Below are 16,640 nucleotides of genomic sequence, written 5' to 3'. Positions count from 1 at the left end.
TTGTTGGTGACGAGCCCGCAGGAGGAAGGCCGGGATGGGCCATTGCAGAATGCTGATCTCTCGGTTTGCGACGCCAGGGGGTGTCTGTGGGAGCCTTTGTGTGGCCACACTTCAGGAGCCACACCTGGCGCTCAGGAGGCCCTCAGCAAATATCTGTGGATGACTAACTGGATAAATACGCAAATACAAGTTCCGTCTATGCCCATCTTAAGCTTTCAGATTTTGATTCCCTAAACGGCCTTAATCCCCCGTGGAGCCCACCCGTCCAGTGAGAAATGGTCTTGTGTTGGATTCTGACAGGTGCAGCCACTGGAAACACACATGGGATGTGGGTGTGCGTGTGCATGTGCGCATGAGCGTGTGTGTCTGCATGTGTGCATGTGTTGATGTGTGTGCACGTGCATGTGTAAGTATGCGTGTTAATGTGTGTGCATGCATGTGTCTGCTTGTGCATGCTTGTGTTTGTGTGTGTTCACGTGTGTGCACGCGTGTAAGTGCATGTTGATGTGTGCAGCATGTGTCTGTGTGTGCATGTGTGTTCACGTGTGTGCGCGTGTGTGCCTGCCCCGACCGACAATCTGTCCACTCTCAAACCAAAGTTCTCACTCGCTTTCTCACATTAGATACGTTGTTGATTTCCCTTTGTCTGGAGGTAGGTAGCTTTTCTAATTAAGCAGCAGCTTTATTAATGCCACAAAGCGCACAACATAGATCTTGATTACTAAGACTGGCCCACAGGATAATAAAAGGGAGACTGGCAAATCCAAATTAAATAGGATCATAAAACGAGTGGCCGAGCCCGAGCCTGTCCTACATCATGTGCAGTAATGTCCCCCCTGCTACATGTTTGCAGAGACTTCATGCATATTAACTCTCTGCGCTGCGAACAGCTTGGCTGTCCGCTCCAGTAAGTCAGATTGAGGGGATGGTGTGAGAGAGGCCTGGAGTCCGTTACCTCGTGCCGGGGCCCGCCTCCTGATGCCTCCTGTGTTTAAGGTCTGTCAGAGCAGGCAGGTGTCTCAGACGAGGAGATGGGAAACTGGGGTGTGAGGTGGGTGGGTCTTGTGTGCAGGGAGAGGCCCCCTGGTTTCTTTACTCACCAGGGAACACCGAGCTGCAGCCCCAGTGGTATCCTGACCAGGCGGTCCGTTCTAGCAGGTGACACCCTTCCCTTCGGCCCGCCCTGGAGCCTTCAGTCTGTGCCCAGGAGGGAGGTGTCTGTGGGGAGGGAGGGATCCCCGGGGAGGTTGGGCGGGGGGGGGGTCGAGCCTGCTGCAGCCAGACAGGAAGGGCAGAGCCTGCCTGCCCCCTGGCTCCCTCGCAGCTGGGGATTTGTTGGGATGTGGGCAGAGCCCACTTCACCCCAAGCTCTGGAGCCTGTCGGCGGGGAGGGCTGTGTCCACCCTCAGAGGCCCTGTGGGGCCGCAGGGGCTGACGGCCAGCAGAAGAGCCCCGCTCTGAGCTGGACCCTGGCCCATGGCGGGTCAGTGACCGCAGGGATGAGGAGGGAGAGCCTGGAGAAGCTGGTGGTCACAGGCCCTGGAGATTGTGCACCTGGGCCCTGAAGGCCCAGGCCGCCAATGGCCCAGCAATTTGTGGCGGTCAGGGTCACCCCTGCAGCCTGCTCGCTCCACCGGGTGCATTAAGGCCTCCGGGCTGCCAGACGGTGGCCAGGCCCTTCAGCACTCGGGGCAGTGACCTCGCAACCCCTGAGACGGTCCCGCTTGGTCTGTGTGAGGCGGGGTGTGGCAGGGGTCCCCTACATCCGTGCCCTGGTTCTGGCGTGTGGGGGTCTGTGTGCGGGTCTGCCAGGCTCTGAGGTCCGAGGTTGGAGTGCATGCCCGTACGTCCGTGAATACACAGCGAGGTGAGTCTGTGCCCCACGGCAGGGGATGTGGGCTGCGTCTTGGCCTGTGGCCTTGTCTCTGTGAAGACAGGTGGGGACAGGTGAGCCGCAACTGTTTTCCCTGTGCACGTCCGGGTACGTGTGCGCCCTTAGCTCCGTAAGCAGGCACCTCGGATAAACACGAGCCCTTGATGTCTTTCCTGGGCCGTCTGCTCTGCGACGAGATGCTGTGTGTGCATGTAGTGGTGTTACGTGTTTGCGTGTGTGTGCATGTGCACCCATGTCGTGCAAGCGAATGTTTCTGGGAGGCCTTGCAGCCCGCTGCCTGGATGGACAGATGGACTCAGGGCTTGCCGCACGTGTCTGCTCCGTGCCGTTTCCTGGGGGGCCGCTCGGCCTCCTCTGCCGTCCGGCCAGTGGGAAGGCCCAGCAGAGGTGTGGCCTCGCTCATCAAGGATCCGTGACTGTGGACATTCCTGCGAGGGTGGAGCGTGTCACCCACAGCGGGCAGGTGCCGCCACCAGGAAGGCGTCCACAGAGAAGCAGAAATGCTCGCCGGGTGACGTGCCTCCAAGAGCCTGTGGGTGGCTGTTTCCAGAAACATCCGTCCTGCCCTCGGAAGGTGCAGCCTCCGGGTCCACGCTGAGCCCCAGACCCGGCGCCTCCGGCGGGAGACAGATGTGTGTCCTGTCGTCAGCCGCGGAGCTCGCCGCTGCCCCAGGAGGGGTGCCGCCTCTCCATCCTGCGATTATTTCTCCAGCGGCACAAAGGGCGTCCCCATAAATTTCCATTAGTGTCGCTGCTGTGGCCCTGTTTCCTGTGAGGCCAGCCGGGACGTGCCTGCCACGTGCCCTAACCGAGACCTTGGAAGAGGCTTTCAAGAGCCTCGTAACCACCCCTGCTCCTCTGTGGGTTTATAAATCCTCTTAGAAACGTCCCTGCGGTTGAGGATTTCTGCTGCTCTGGCTCCGGGTGGGGAACGCGAAGTCTGAGCTGGAGCTGCTCTGGCACAGAGCTCAGCCCCCGCTCGCGGTCCACCCCGCGCGTCTGCAGGAAGCACCCACTGTGTGCCCCGCACATTCCCCCGCCGCTAGCCGCATCATTAACGGTGTTAACGGACTCGGGGGCAGGAATTCAGATGGGGTGCATGGGGGTAGCCTCTCTGAGCAGGACCTTCTGGACTCAGCTGGGGGTGTGGTGTCGGGGGCCCTCAATGGCTGGGAGCCCGGTGGCAGGGCTGGGGGTTGTCACGCGTGTGGATGCCGACCTCCAGCTGTCCACCAAAGCACCCCCTGTGGGGCAGTCGGATTGCCTCCGCGGTACCTCGGGGCCCCCGAAACAAAGGCTTTCTGCTCTTCATGACTCTGCTCAGAGGCACGTGGCCTCGCTTCACTGCGCTCTGTGGGTGGAGGTGGCTGTGGTGGGAGGGTCCCAGCTGAGGAGCGCAGGGGTGCGGCCTGCTGCTGCAACCTCTTTGGGAAGCATGGTGGCCACTGCACCTATTTGAGACCGTGCATCATAGTGTTTAGGTACATGGGCTGGATGACACTCCAGGGAGGAGTGGGGTCCCCCTAAAGAGAGTGGATGTTCTCTGTCAGTGACAACAATGTCAGATGAAAACCCCAACAACTCAGCTAGATGCAGCTGCACAGTGAAGGGACTCCTGACCTCACGTGACCAGTAGGCTGCAGTCAGGGTCCCGAGTTGTTCAACTGGCAGCGGCTGATGGCGTCAGCGGCCCCAGCTCTCCCCAGTTCTCTGCTCTGCCTCATCCATCCTCATGGTCACAGTATGGCTGCGGCAGCTCCCAGTATCACATCCTCACACACTCCCGAAGGGCTAAACAAATACGTTCCTGCATCTTGTCTGTCCTCAAGAACAGAGGAACCTTCCCGAAGACCCTGCAGACCCCTCCTCGTGTGCCTTGGGCCGTCTGCCCATCTGCCCTGTGAGCTGTGAGAGGCAAGGATGCTTGTCTGCTCCTCTCAGGAGCTTGTGATGTTTGGTCTGCTCGGTCTCTGGCCTCTCAGGATTGTGGGGACACCCGTCTCAGATCCTGGGGGGCTGGCTGAGAATTCAGCTGATGGGTTGGCAGGTGGCCCTCTCCCTGACCCCCTGGAGCCGAGGCCCCGAGCTGGGATTGTCTGTGTCCTGGTGGAGGGCAGGGTTAGGATGAAGCCCTGTTGCCGAGGGAACCCCAGCTCCCATGGATGGAGCCTTCTTGAGACGGGGCGGGGGTCAGATGCGTGGTCGTGAGCACCTGAGCTGAACCCGCTGGCTCCACGGTTGAACCGTCTGCTGAGGGAGAAGCTCACCACGTGTGCGGGCAGAGTCCTCCTGCCACACCACGAGCTCAGGCGGTGTGCATTCCAAGGCCAGCGCCGGATCAGGATCCCTTCATCACATGTGGCAGAAGATCCATCTCAAACTGGCTTAAGCTGGAACGAGAGACGGGGCGGGGGGGGCACAGAGAGTGGGGGGGCCGTGATGGCCACCGCAGGGAGGGTGGAAGCGCAGGTGGCTGGGTCCCCAAGCCGCACAGTCCCGAGAGCGGCCACAGCCCAGCGGCAGAAAGAGCTGGGTGGGAGGGCCGCCTGCCTCAGGTGGTGTGCGGCCACGCCCCAGCGCCTGTCCCCTGGGGTGGGGCCGGGTTAGCGGAGAGCCTTCCCTGGTAACAGCCCTTTCCCTCGGCCCTGGGTTGAACACACACTGTCTAACGGGGAAGGGGAGTGCATTATGAGTAAAAGAGGTTATTTAATGCAGATTTGTGCTGGGCCAAAATGAACCCTATACATTGCACTGTTTCTAATTCCAACAACTTGGAAGCTGCACGCGTTCCCGGTGGGGTGACTTGCCAGGTGCCGATGAGCGCCATGGACAAAGATGGCCTCACCCTGCCCGGAAGGGGTGTCTGGGAAAGGCCCCCGCGCTCTGGGAAGTGCTAACTTAAACGTCCCACAGCAGGGGGACGGCACACTTGTCTGTATGACGCCTGCAGGGGTCGGCCCGCGGAACCACATGGCTGTGGACCAGGGCGCCCAAAGCCCAGGACTGCGCGCCTCCTCGCCGCTGCCCGCTCAAGCCCCTGGATGGCAGTCAGGCCCATGGTGTGCTGTCTGTGGTCTTTGGGGGGCCAGCATCTCTGCTCTCTGTGACAGGGGCTCAGCCTGGGCTGCCTTGGGGGGGTGCTGTGGTGAGCGGGCAAGCACGGGGAGGGGCTGGCGAGGGCAGGCAGAGTCTTGTTGATGTGCCCACTGGCACTGGCGTCCCAAGGGCTCTCTACCGTGAGTGGGGCTCACACGGGGAGCACCGCATGCCCGGCCCGGCCACCCAGTATGAAGATGTGAAGGAGGTCCCGAGCCATCCTGGTCTTCCCTTCTTGTATGGGGGCAAGGCTCACCCTCCACTTGCATGGAGCCCACTGTCCCCATGGGGGACGTGGTCCTGGGCAGTGGCACCATCCCTTCTGCCCCCAGACCCTCCCATCTTTTCTCCCTTTCTTCCTCCCTAAGCAAACCCCAAATCCAGCAGGGCTCAGGCCCATATTAAGGCTGCATGTCCTGCATCCTTCGCAGGGGGTCGAGCCGTGGCCAGTGGGACATATGTGGACGTGGGGAACATGCACCTGGTGGGGAGGGCATGACCTTTCCCTCCTTCCCTGCTTCCTGCAGTGGAACTGGGGCTGCCGGTGCAGACAGGCTTGGGGACCCCACACTTGGCACAGTGACGAGGCAGAAGGGCCTGGCCACTAACACCCCAGCCTCCAGCTGCCCCAAACCACATCTCCAAAAGTGCATAGACACAGAAACCAGCATCCGCTTTGTTTGTATCACTCCTGTGTCCCCCCAGCTGTCCCCGCAGCTGTGCTCCCCCCGGGGCTGTGCTCCCCGAGGCTGTTTCCCTAGTATGTTCCCTCAGCCACGCTTCCCCAGGCTGTCCCCCAGTGTGTCCCCACAGCCATGCCCCACCCCCCCAGGCTGTCCCCCAGCTGGGCTCCCCCCAGGGATCCCCCCCAAGTAACACTCAGACACATTTGGGTGTTACTGGGCTCAGGGAGGGGACAGCCCGGCACGGAGATGAAGCCAGCTTGCTCTCTGTCACATCCAGAGTTACACATGTCCGTGTTTGCCAAGCTCTGTAGAAATGTATCCCATGTTTTACAATCATGCTGACCACAGTCAATGCACTATTTTTACAAAGCATCTGGACAGCACCAGATCCCATAATAGACGTGACCCTGTCGATTTTCTAGTCCCCAAGTGGGACTTACTCTTGCTGGAAGAACTAAATGAGAAGAATCTCAAGAAGCAACATCACTTTGTGTGAAGAATTCCTTCTAGACCGTGGTTTCTGAGGCAGAGATGGAAAGATGGAGAGATGATCTGCCACAGCACAGAGGGCCTGGCACGGAATCCAGGCTCTCAGAACCAAATTCATGAAAAACGACTGGGCTTAAATTATTCAGGGAACTGGCCTAACCCAGCAAGACGTGTGTCCAGGCTGTGGAGAGCTGAGCTGGGAACACCGGCCTGCTTTGTCAGTTAGAAACTCGGGGGCATGTTGTCTGGGCCCAGGGAGTGGTGCCCCGGACGCGGGCTCCCTGCGGACTCCCCATCTGGGTCCTGCCTCTCCCGTGAGTTCCATACGGACCGTTTCTCTTCGTGGCCCCTGGGGCATCAGGCAGTGCAGGTCTCTGTGATGGCACCCTGCTCGCTCCTTGGTCCTCCCCCTCCCGTGTTTGAGCAGAGACCACATCTGACCCGGGCCCTCTGCCCCTGCTCCTCACACTTGCTGGGGCGCAGCCCCCACGGCCCCCCAGTGCACCTCATTCCTGGTTGCCCCCATCAGAGATGAATGGGATGGACTCTCACCCCCAAAACACCCCTGGACTTGGCGTTTCCTCGACGCCGGCCGTTCTCGGATCTGCCTGATGGGACAGGTGCCTGAAGACCCGTAGTCGTGACCAGGTGAGCCGACCTCGGATGGGGAGGTGCTTGTGCAGGCCTCGCGCATGTCCGCCCGCAGACCCGGCCCTGACTCCGACCTCCCTCTGCCCTTTGTCCTTACGGGCACCTGTCACTGGAGTTGGGGCTGCCCCGAAGGCCAGCATGTTTTTCACCTTGAGATCCGGGACATAGGTACACCTGCAAAGTCCCTGTTTCCCAAGGTCACCTTCGCGGGCTCTCTTGTGGAGGAGGGCGACACCTTTCAACCCACAGCCAAGGGAGGGCTCTTCAAAGTGGAGGCCCTCAAACACACCACTAGCCCAGCGGATACTCTTATCTGCAGGAGAACAGAAGGAAAGGCGGGGGACAGAGTCCCCACTGCGGGGCCGGGCCGTCAGGGTCCCCCGCCTTCCCGGCGACCAGCTGCCGGTCCTCGGCTGAGGTCCTCGCGAAGCCCCCTCCCGACTCCCAGACTCAAGAAGTGACGTAATCCACAGGGAGGCCAATCAGAGCGCCCCGTCTCCTCGGGCCATCGTGATTGGTCCACGGCAGGGCGCGCCGTCCAATCAGAGCCAAGGAGATGCACCCTGCTTTCCCACCTGTGCTGGGAACTGGACTGCCCTCCCCAGAGCATCGCCCAGCCCGAGGAAGGTGTGGAGCGAGAAAAGGCCCTGGGTCCTGCCGACATCTTGAGCCCCCGGCCCAGCGGGCCCGAAGGCACACACCCCTGGACTTCTCACCGAGGCCGGCCAGTGAGTCCCCTGCACCACTCACATTGTTCCTGCCTGATGGACCTGCGGAGCAGAGAATGGAGAGTATATCCGGACGGTTCTATTGCCCTGCTTTCCCGGGAGCCTGTGCTCTCCCCAGAGTGGCCGGCAGCTTGGGAGCTCTGTGTCTGAGTCAGGAACCAGCAGGGGCCTGAGCTTGCACAAAGAGCATTTTCCATCTGGTGAAGGCGGCGTGTCTCTAAGGTGAGTGGCTGCCATGACCCCTAGGGTGAAGCGCAGGTGGCCTGGCAGGAACGTCTACATCACGTGGAAGGTCATGAGAACAGGCACCTCGCACGGGCCACCCGTGTCCATCTGCTGCCTCCTCCAGTGCCACACCATAATAAATCCTGGGGACTCATGGCCAGAGCTGCAGGGGGGAGGCCAGCCACGTGTGTGTCTGCATTATGGAGGGTGGAAAGGGGCTGAGTGTCCACTGAGGCAGGGGCACGTTGCCCTCCACAGCCTGCCATGCCCCCACAGCCCACCTCACCAGCACAGCCTATTTCTCTTCATGCCCAGTGCACCCCCCCTGCTGGTTCTTTGTCCCCTCGTCCTCCACATGGCTGGTTCCTCTGTTCTTTGGGTCTGCTACAGGCTGAACTGTGTCCCCCCAGGTTCATACATGGGAGCCCTGACCCCCACACCTCAGGATGTGACTGTGTGGGGAGACAGGGCCTTACAGAGGTGACAGGTGGAGTGGGGTCCCCCGGGTGGGCCTGCCCCCTACGACTGAGTCCCCGTGGAGAGCAGAGCAGGGTGCAGACATGCACAGGGCACGACCACTGAGGACACGGTGGGAAAGTGGGAAGACAGTGTCTGCACACCAAGGGGAGACCTTGGGAGGAGCCGGCCCTGCTGCCCCTGGATCTGGACTCCCCACCTCCAGACTGAGGAGCGCACTTGTGTGGCTTAGACCATCCCGTCTGTGGTGTTTGCTCTGCGGCCGAGCTGAGCAGGGCAGGGCTAAACTCACTGCCAGGTTGCTCACGGCTCCTCCCTGGCTACCTGGTCTAGAGATGGCCCTAGGGTCCCCACCCATGGCCCTATTTTGTCCCTGCCTCCACCCCTTCCTCTGTGAAATCATGCTGCCATGTCCACTGTTCTTGTCTGGGCGCCACTGTGAGGCTAGAGACACTAGCATGCAGCCCCCAAAACACTGTGGGCTAGGAGGGGCTCACCGGCGCTGTCCGCACGCTAGGGCAGCACCTGGCCCTGGGCGCGGCGGATGGCTGGGGTTCAAAGCCTGTCTGCACTCACTCTGTAGGAGGGAAGTTGGCCCTTTGGAGCAGGGCTGTGTGTGAATGTGAGTGTGAGCATGTGTGTGAGTGTGAGCATGTGTGTGATTGTGTGTGAGAGCGTGAGTGTGAGCATGTGTGTGATTGTGTGGGTGTGAGCATGAGTGTGAGCATTGTGTGATTGGGTGTATGTGTGTGAGTGAGCATGAGCATGCGAGTGTGTGAGCATGTGAGTGTGAGTGAGCATGTGAGTGTGAGCATGTGTGTGATTCTGTGGGTGTGAGCATGAGTGTGAGCATTGTGAGAGTGAGTATGAGTATGTGGGTGTGAGAGAGTGTGAGTGAGTGTGAGCATGCGTGTGAGTGTGTAAGCATGTGTGTGTATGTGTGTGATTCTGTGGGTGTGAGAGGATGAGTGAGAGTGTGAGCATGTGTGAGTGTGAGCATGTGTGTGAGAGTGCGTGGGTGTGAGTGTGTGGGTGTGAGACTGTGTGTGTCTAGCCAAGGCCAGTGGCCTCTGCCATCTTAAGGAAAGATTTGGTGTGTTTACATTTATTGTGGCAGCAAACGTTCGTGGACTCCTCCAGGTGTATCTTCGTATTTCCTTTACTCTTCTTTCCTCTTTTTTCCATCACCTTATTTTTGACTGTTTGCTAAGTTCCTGTTCATCTCCCTTTGCCCCCTGATGAATTTATTCCATCACGTTATTACACCAACAGCCTGTTGCCTTCTGCGGGCTCCTTAACAAACATGCATCATTTAATTACATTGAAGAACCGGACATCCCTTGCCCCTCGCTCAGCCCCCATGCCCAGCCCCTACACCCAGCCTCCGCAACGAGACCCCTAGGAGAACCGCACATCCCCCCCGTGTGCCCCTCAGTCCTTAGGTTTAGCTGAGGCTGTTACCTTCAGCCCCGATGATGAGGCCATCCCTGCAGACTTCACGTCCACTGCAACAGCCTTCAGCTGATGTTGGCCCGGCCCCCCTGCAGCCCATTGCCCACTACCCGGGCAACACCTGGGATACAGGGCTCACTGTAGATGCTGCTCCACAGCCCCCCACTGCATGTGCACTGCAGATGGAACTAGGTGTTGACGGCGCTGGGCTCAGGGCTGGGCTCAGGGCTGGGCCCTACCCACCACCCACCACCCACCACCCCCCACCAGGCCACAGCCTGGCATGACCACCATTCCCTGACTTTCAGCAAGGACGCAGCGAGCTGAGGCTCAGAGCACACGAGCCCATGGCTTCTGACGGATGCAATCACTGAGTCTGGGCGTTCCTCCCCCGGCCTTGTTGTTGCTCTTCCGCTGGTTGTAAGATTTAGAACCGGCTGAGCGGGCACGCCCCACACTGACCGCTGACCGCCAACCGTGTCTCCTGCAGGTGCCGACAGGTAACCCATGCCGCCGACCTGCCCCAGATCTCCGTGGTCTTCATCTTTGTCAATGAGGCCCTCTCCGTCATCCTGCGCTCCGTGCACAGCGTGGTCAACCGCACGCCCTCGCGGCTCCTCAAGGAGGTCATCCTGGTGGACGACAACAGCGACAGTGGTAGGTGGGGGCAGCGGGGCACCCCCACAGCGCAAGCGTGCGGAGCTGGGGGCCGGAGGCCGGAGTCGGTGGGCCAGGCCGCACACCCGGGAGGTTCCCGGCCAGAGTCCTCCCCGCCTCTCGCGGCTCTGGGGACTGGTGGCGTCCTTTGTGCTCGGCTGGGGTTGCATCCCTCCCCCCGTATGTCCCGTCTTGTACGGACACCTGTTGTTGGACTAGGCCCACCCTAAACCCAGGGGGATTTCATCTCAAGATCCTTAACCGGTTACATCCACAAAGACCCTACTTTGAAATGGGTCCCATTCTGAGGCTATGGCTGGACTTGAATTCGGGGGCTCAATTCATCCCCTACAGATGTCACCCAGAAAAGCCCAGGCAGGCTGAGTTCCCCTATCTGCGGATCATACCTCTTGCTTCTTGCCAGTGACAGGGGTGGGGGCTCCAGTGAGGGTCCGCTGCGGGGGAGCTGGGCTGGCACTCACAGCGGGGACCCTGGGCGCATCCCACACCCACCGGGCACGGAGGGCTCACAGCCCCTGCCAGGGGTCCAGAGGTGCCTGGGCACCAGCCGAGCCAGGAGCCTGAACCCACCGTGGGCGGCCCCCAGACTGAGGTCCCGTGGGCTCATCATCCTGGCCTCTCCTCCACACCTCAGGAGGGAGGGAAGTGGAGGAAATTTGGGGGATACCTCCGGAGCCCTCCAAGGGCGGGATGTGCCACGTCCAACCTAGGGTCGGTCTGGATGTCTACGCTGCAGGGCCCGAGCTGACCCTATGAAAGGAGCGAGGGTTGGGTGGCCACCTTCTCTGGAAAGGGCAGGATGGGGCTGGAGGCTGTTCCTAGGAAGGACCGGTGGCCTTCCTGGGTCCCGGGGACAGGTGGCTTCCGCCGGCAGGTTGTGGGGGGACGCCCCGCCCAGCCACCTGGAGAGACCCCACTGCCTCTCTTCTCTGCCAGCCCTGATCTGCTGTAGATGCGCCTGTTTGGGTGCACATTCGGTCTGTGGTGCGTCCTCAAGTCCCTCCTGGTTTTTCCCCTGTGCCTTCACTGAGTTTTTAGTGATTTATGGAGCTGAAATTCTCATAACATAAAATTAGCCATTTAAAACATCAGTGCTCTGTTCAAGGGCATGAAGCACACACACTGTTGTGCAGCCGTCCCCACTGTCCGTCTGCAGAACTTTCCATCTTCCCAACCTGGAGGTCTGTCCCCACTAAATGCTCCCCCAGCCCCTGGCACCCTCACCCTGCCCACTGTCTTATGAAGGTGGCGTCTGTCGGGGCTTCAGAGAAGTGGGATCACACCGCATCTGTCCTCAGTTGTAGGGTGTCACGGCTGAATGCCCCATGGCGTGGACCGACCACGTGTGCTCGCTGTGCATCCATGTGTGGACTCCCTTCTTCACAGGGAAGGAACTCGGTCCCGGGGTCTCCTGTCTTCGTGACACACGTCTCTGTCCACTCAGTCCCATTTGTCTGGTTTTGTCTGTCGTCCCCCCGACTGGAGGGCCAGCCTCACGGGGCGGGGTCTTGTCGCGGTCTCCCCAGCCCCTTGAAGCATGTCCGGCTGCAGGTGCCCTTCAATGGCTGCATGTGTCCAAAGCGTCCGCTCAGCTCCCAGGCCACCTCAAACCCGGCTGTCCCCTGGGGGCCCGGTCTGCCATCCCGAGTACTGATCCAACCCCGAGGGCCTGGAGCCAGGCGCCAGTCTCTCACACAGTCCTGGCGACAGCCCGCACCCCGTGCACGCTTCCAGCATCCCACCTGAAGGCGAGGAGGTGGGCGCGCCTCGCCCTCCCCCGCCCGCACCATGCTGGCAAGTGGGACGTCCCGCTGTGACCCGTTCCCTTACCTACACCTTCCCATGCAGGTGCCCTTCAATGGCTGTGGGGTACCGGCCCATGGCACACAGTGCCCCAGCCTGCCCACACCAACCTGGGGCGACCTCAGGGCCCTTTCGGGGCGCAGGCGTGCTGAGGCATCTCTGTGTCCCCTGCAGTGGAGCTCAAAGCCAGCTTGGATCAGTACGTCAACAGGCGGTACCCCGGCCTGGTGAAGATCGTCCGCAACAACCGCAGGGAAGGCTTGATCCGGGCGCGGCTGCAGGGCTGGAAAGTGGCCACGGCCCCCGTGGTCGGCTTCTTCGACGCCCATGTGGAGTTCGGCACGGGCTGGTGAGAGTGGGGCGTGGGGGGCGGAGCTGGGGGTGGGGCTGGCTTCGGGGACTCCCTGCAGGGGCCAGCAAAAGATGAGCCTGGGGCCCGGGGCATCCGAGTCCAGCCTGGGGCTTCTCACGCCCAGCTCCTGGGCCGGAAGCTGCTCGGGAGGCGCAGACCGCAGGATGTTATGTGTCCAGCAGGTCACAGCACAGAGCGAGCATGTGCGCATGGCCTCCGACCAGGGCACACACACAGCTGTGGGGCACTTGCCGCGTGCACATGCCGCCCGCGGGGTCCCGATCCGCTGCTCGCAGCCCAAGCCCCCAGCACCAGTTGGAAGCAGTTTCTTGTCCTGGGGGCCCTCTCGTCCACCGTGCAGGGGCAAAGTGGGCCTGTAACGAGACGCCTGCAGGGGGACGTGGCCAGGGAGTGGCGGGGATACACGGTGATTCAGGAGCGGGTGTGCAGGATGACCTAGCGTTGTGACCCCGCACCCCGCACCCCAGCAGGAAGGCGGGGGCTCCAGCCCTGGGCTCATGCTTGCCCTGCAGGCCGATGCTCCGTGTGGCCTCTGGGCCAGCAGCCCCTATGGGCTGCAGGAAGTGCAGGTCTGCGTGGCCTAGGGTCTGCAGCGTGGGGCCCCGGGGTCCTGGCGCGTGCCGAGGATAGAGCCTGGGTCCCCTGGAAGCTTCCTCCAGCTCTAAAGCAGCCTTAAGAATGGTATCAGTTGCCCAGCACGTTATCGCCAGTCGAGGGGGAGGCCGGGTCCCTGGGGAGTGTTGGACCCAGGGCTGGTCCTGGCGCCTCTGTCCAGACCCCGCCGTCCAGACTCAGAGGGTGCGCTGATATCCTCAGAGCCCGTGTCCAAGGACGCCTTGACGAATAGCAGGACATGCTTCCGAGTGTTCTGAAAGCGCCGGCTGTTCCCTTAACTTCTCTGATGGCTGCACATGGGGGTGCCCTGTGCAGATGAGCAAGGGATATATCGTGGGCGGGGGAGGGGGCGGGGGCAGCGATCCTGCGGCAATGCTGTAGGTAAGGGAACGGGTCACGGCGGGACGTCCCACTTGCCAACATGGTGCGGGCGGGGGAGGGCGAGGTGCGCCCACCTCCTCGCCTTCAGGTGGGATGCTGGAAGCGTGCACGGGGTGCAGGCTGTTGCCAGGACTGTATGAGAGACTGGCGCCTGGCTCCAGGCCCTCGGGGTTGGATCAGTACTCGGGATGGCAGACCGGGCCCCCAGGGGACAGCCGGGTTTGAGGTGGCCTGGGAGCTGAGCGGACACTTTGGACACATGCGTGTGCCTGGGAGCGGCCTGTGGGCAGAAGGAGGGTTGACCTCGCGTATCAGCGTCCCGGGGCTCTGACCACACAACCCGGGTGGCTCTAAACAACAGAAACTACTCTCTCGTTTCTGGGGCCCGAAGTCCACTGAGGGGACACTGGTATCAGTCGAGCCACACCCCCCAGAGGCGCCCGGGGTGTCCTTCCTTGTCTCCTCCAGCCTCCAGGGTCTGCGGCATCCCTGGGCTGTGGCCACAGCCCTGCAGCCTCTGTCCTCCCCCGGCTTCTCCACCGAGTGTCCGTGACTCTCCTCTTCTGTTTCTTGGTGTGTGTGTGGGGGGGTCCTCATCGTTGGCCTTAGGGCCAGCCACTTAATCCAGGTCAAAGCTGCAGTGGGTGGGTCTCAGGGGCCGCAGCGCCCACCTGCGTTGCCGCAGGGAGAAGTTGGCTTACGGTGGCGGCTTGCCCCATTTCAGTAGAAACTAAAACTCATGATTTTTGTATCAAATCTCCCAACGCATATTTTTAAACGCTGCGAAGCCTAACGTAAGACATTCCCTGGGATACCAGCCGCGGGAAACGAGGGGTCGGCGGTGGCGGCTCCGACTGAGGACTGGTGGCCTGGCGGGGTCCTGAGTCTGCGCGGTCCCTGTGCATGGTTCCCGCGTCCCCAGCTGGTCCGCGAGGGTCTGGCGCCCCGGGGTCTCCAAGGTTGTGGTTTCCCTCCAGCTACCACTGGCTCCAGCAGGGGCTCGGCGTCTCCTAGTGGAGCCTTCTCCTTCCCCTCTCCTGGAGGGTCTCAGCCGCCCCAGCACCACGCGCTTGTCACGAGGGCCGGTTCTGTCCCCGCACGCTTGGCAGAGATGCGAGTTTCTTCTGCTCGGCTTCCCCTCCTGGCCCCCGTCTTTCTCCGCTCTGCCACCCTCGTGAGACAGCCCTTCTTCTCGAGAACTACAGTGTGTATCACCTTGTATCCTTCATTACGGATCACTGCCTGCCCCCACCAGGGTCACTCCACGGGGCTGTGTAGGCTGCGCACTGCACAACTGCACTTGCGGGTGGTTCCTCCCTCGGGCATTTGGAAGCCGTCTGGGAGAGGCGCGAGTCTGTCACTCCAAATGCAATTTTAAACGAGTGTAACTTTCATTTTCACGACCAAAAACCCAGTTATCCGTCTGCAAATAGCCCTCCCCTCCCAGAGCAGCCCCCACAGGGATGCTGCCTCATTAGCAGATGTGGCATTTACAGAGGGCTCTCCATCTCTGGGCACTTTGCGAACAGTAATTAATTAATCCTCCTCGCAAAGCTGAAAAGCAGGTAAATACCAGGCTGTCGCTCAGCAGGATGGGGAAGAGGATGGGCCACGAGGCAGATGTCGCCAGGTGGGACCAGAGGACCTGCCCCCGGGGCTCCCCCCCTCCCCGCGGCTCCCGGCCCCTCTGCGGCTCCTGGTCACCCGGGCAGCGGGCAGCCCATGGCCACAGCTGAACTCCAGCTCAGAGGCTGGGCTTCTGGTCGTGTCTCGTCCTTGCGGGGGATGGGGCACGTCCAAGGGCGAAGCCGCACCTGCTTCCCCGTGGACAGTCTGCAACTCACGCTGCTGTCCAGAGAGGTCACCCGGAAGCCCGTGTCCTCGGGTCCCTCTGCTCGCTGGCTTCACCATGTCCGCTGCCCCCACTTCTCCATTCCAGGCTCACATCCCAGGGCCTCAGCGCTGGCCGCGCCCTCCCCATCCCCCTGACACCCACCGGCCCCCCACCCCCTCCTGCTCGTTGCCCAGGGCAACCTACACGGATGCCCTGTTTAAAACTGCAACCCCAAGTCAGCCTTACCTTGCTCTCTTTCCCGCAGGATACCGGTCACCTTCTAACATAGCTTCCCTTATATGTTAATGGCTGCCCGCCCACCCTCTCAGGGCCACTGCGTACTGCTGTGTAGGTTGCACACTGCACAACAGTACCCAGGAGCCTCTCTCGTCCTTCCAACAGACCGTAAGCTCTCTGAGGCATGGATTTTCTTTTTAAGTCTATGGAGGTATTCCAGTTTGTTAGACCAGGGCGTGGCACATAATCGGTCCTCAAATTAGTGCCTGTACGGGAGCGTACCTTCCACAGGAGCAGGGAAGGAGGGGCGGGGAGTGGGATCCGGAGCCGGAAGGGGAGGGCGAGGCCCCGGGCGGCGCAGGTCTGCGGCCAGACACGCCCTGGGCTCCCGACGTCAGTCCCCCTGCCTGTGGGCGGCGGGCCCCTCCTGGGGGCGCAGGCTGCGGGGTCCCCGCGCCCCTGCCCTTCCTCACGGGCGTGCGCCTCCCCGCAGGGCTGAGCCCGTGCTCTCGCGGATCCAGGAGGACCGCCGTCGCATCGTGCTGCCGGCCATCGACAACATCAAGTACGACACGTTTGAGTTGCAGCAATACGCCAGCGCGGCCCACGGCTACAACTGGGGCCTCTGGTGCATGTACATCATCCCGCCCCAGGACTGGCTGGACCGCGGGGACGAGGCGGCGCCCATCCGGTGAGCGCGCCGGCGGGGCCCTGGGGGGCGGGCCCGGGCGGGGGGAAGGGGCGGGGCTTGGGGCGGGGGGGGAGGGGTGCGCCCGCTGCGGGGGCGGGGCTTGGGGCCGGGGTGGGGGGGGTGCGCCCGCTGCGGGGGCGGGGCTTGGGGCCGGGGTGGGGGGGTGCGCCCGCTGCGGGGGCGGGGCTTGGGGCCGGGGTGGGGGGGTGCGCCCGCTGCGGGGGCGGGGCTTGGGGCCGGGGTGGGGGGGTGCGCCCGCTGCGGGGGCGGGGCTTGGGGCCGGGGTGGGGGGGGTGCGCCCGCTGCGGGGGCGGGGCTTGGGGCCGGGGT

General features: G+C 62.0%; 1 protein-coding gene across 1 annotated transcript in view; it reads left to right on the top strand.

Annotated features, from left to right (window-relative positions):
* Nucleotides 1–16,640, top strand: part of GALNT9 (polypeptide N-acetylgalactosaminyltransferase 9) — an 82,608-nt gene that overhangs the window by 30,322 nt on the left and 35,646 nt on the right. The window contains exons 3-5 of the mRNA XM_045887874.3: nucleotides 10,189–10,355; nucleotides 12,354–12,528; nucleotides 16,113–16,310. Coding sequence (XP_045743830.1) covers nucleotides 10,189–10,355; nucleotides 12,354–12,528; nucleotides 16,113–16,310 — 540 coding nt within the window. The remainder of the gene's footprint in view (nucleotides 1–10,188; nucleotides 10,356–12,353; nucleotides 12,529–16,112; nucleotides 16,311–16,640) is intronic.

Source organism: Mirounga angustirostris, unplaced genomic scaffold (assembly GCF_029215605.1).
Source record: "Mirounga angustirostris isolate CCGP_5_RB_7025 unplaced genomic scaffold, mMirAng1.0.hap1 SCAF_14, whole genome shotgun sequence".
In the NCBI taxonomy this organism is placed as follows: domain Eukaryota; kingdom Metazoa; phylum Chordata; class Mammalia; order Carnivora; family Phocidae; genus Mirounga; species Mirounga angustirostris.
Note: the sequence above shows the minus strand (reverse complement) of the source record. Positions and strands in the feature narration are given on the sequence as shown.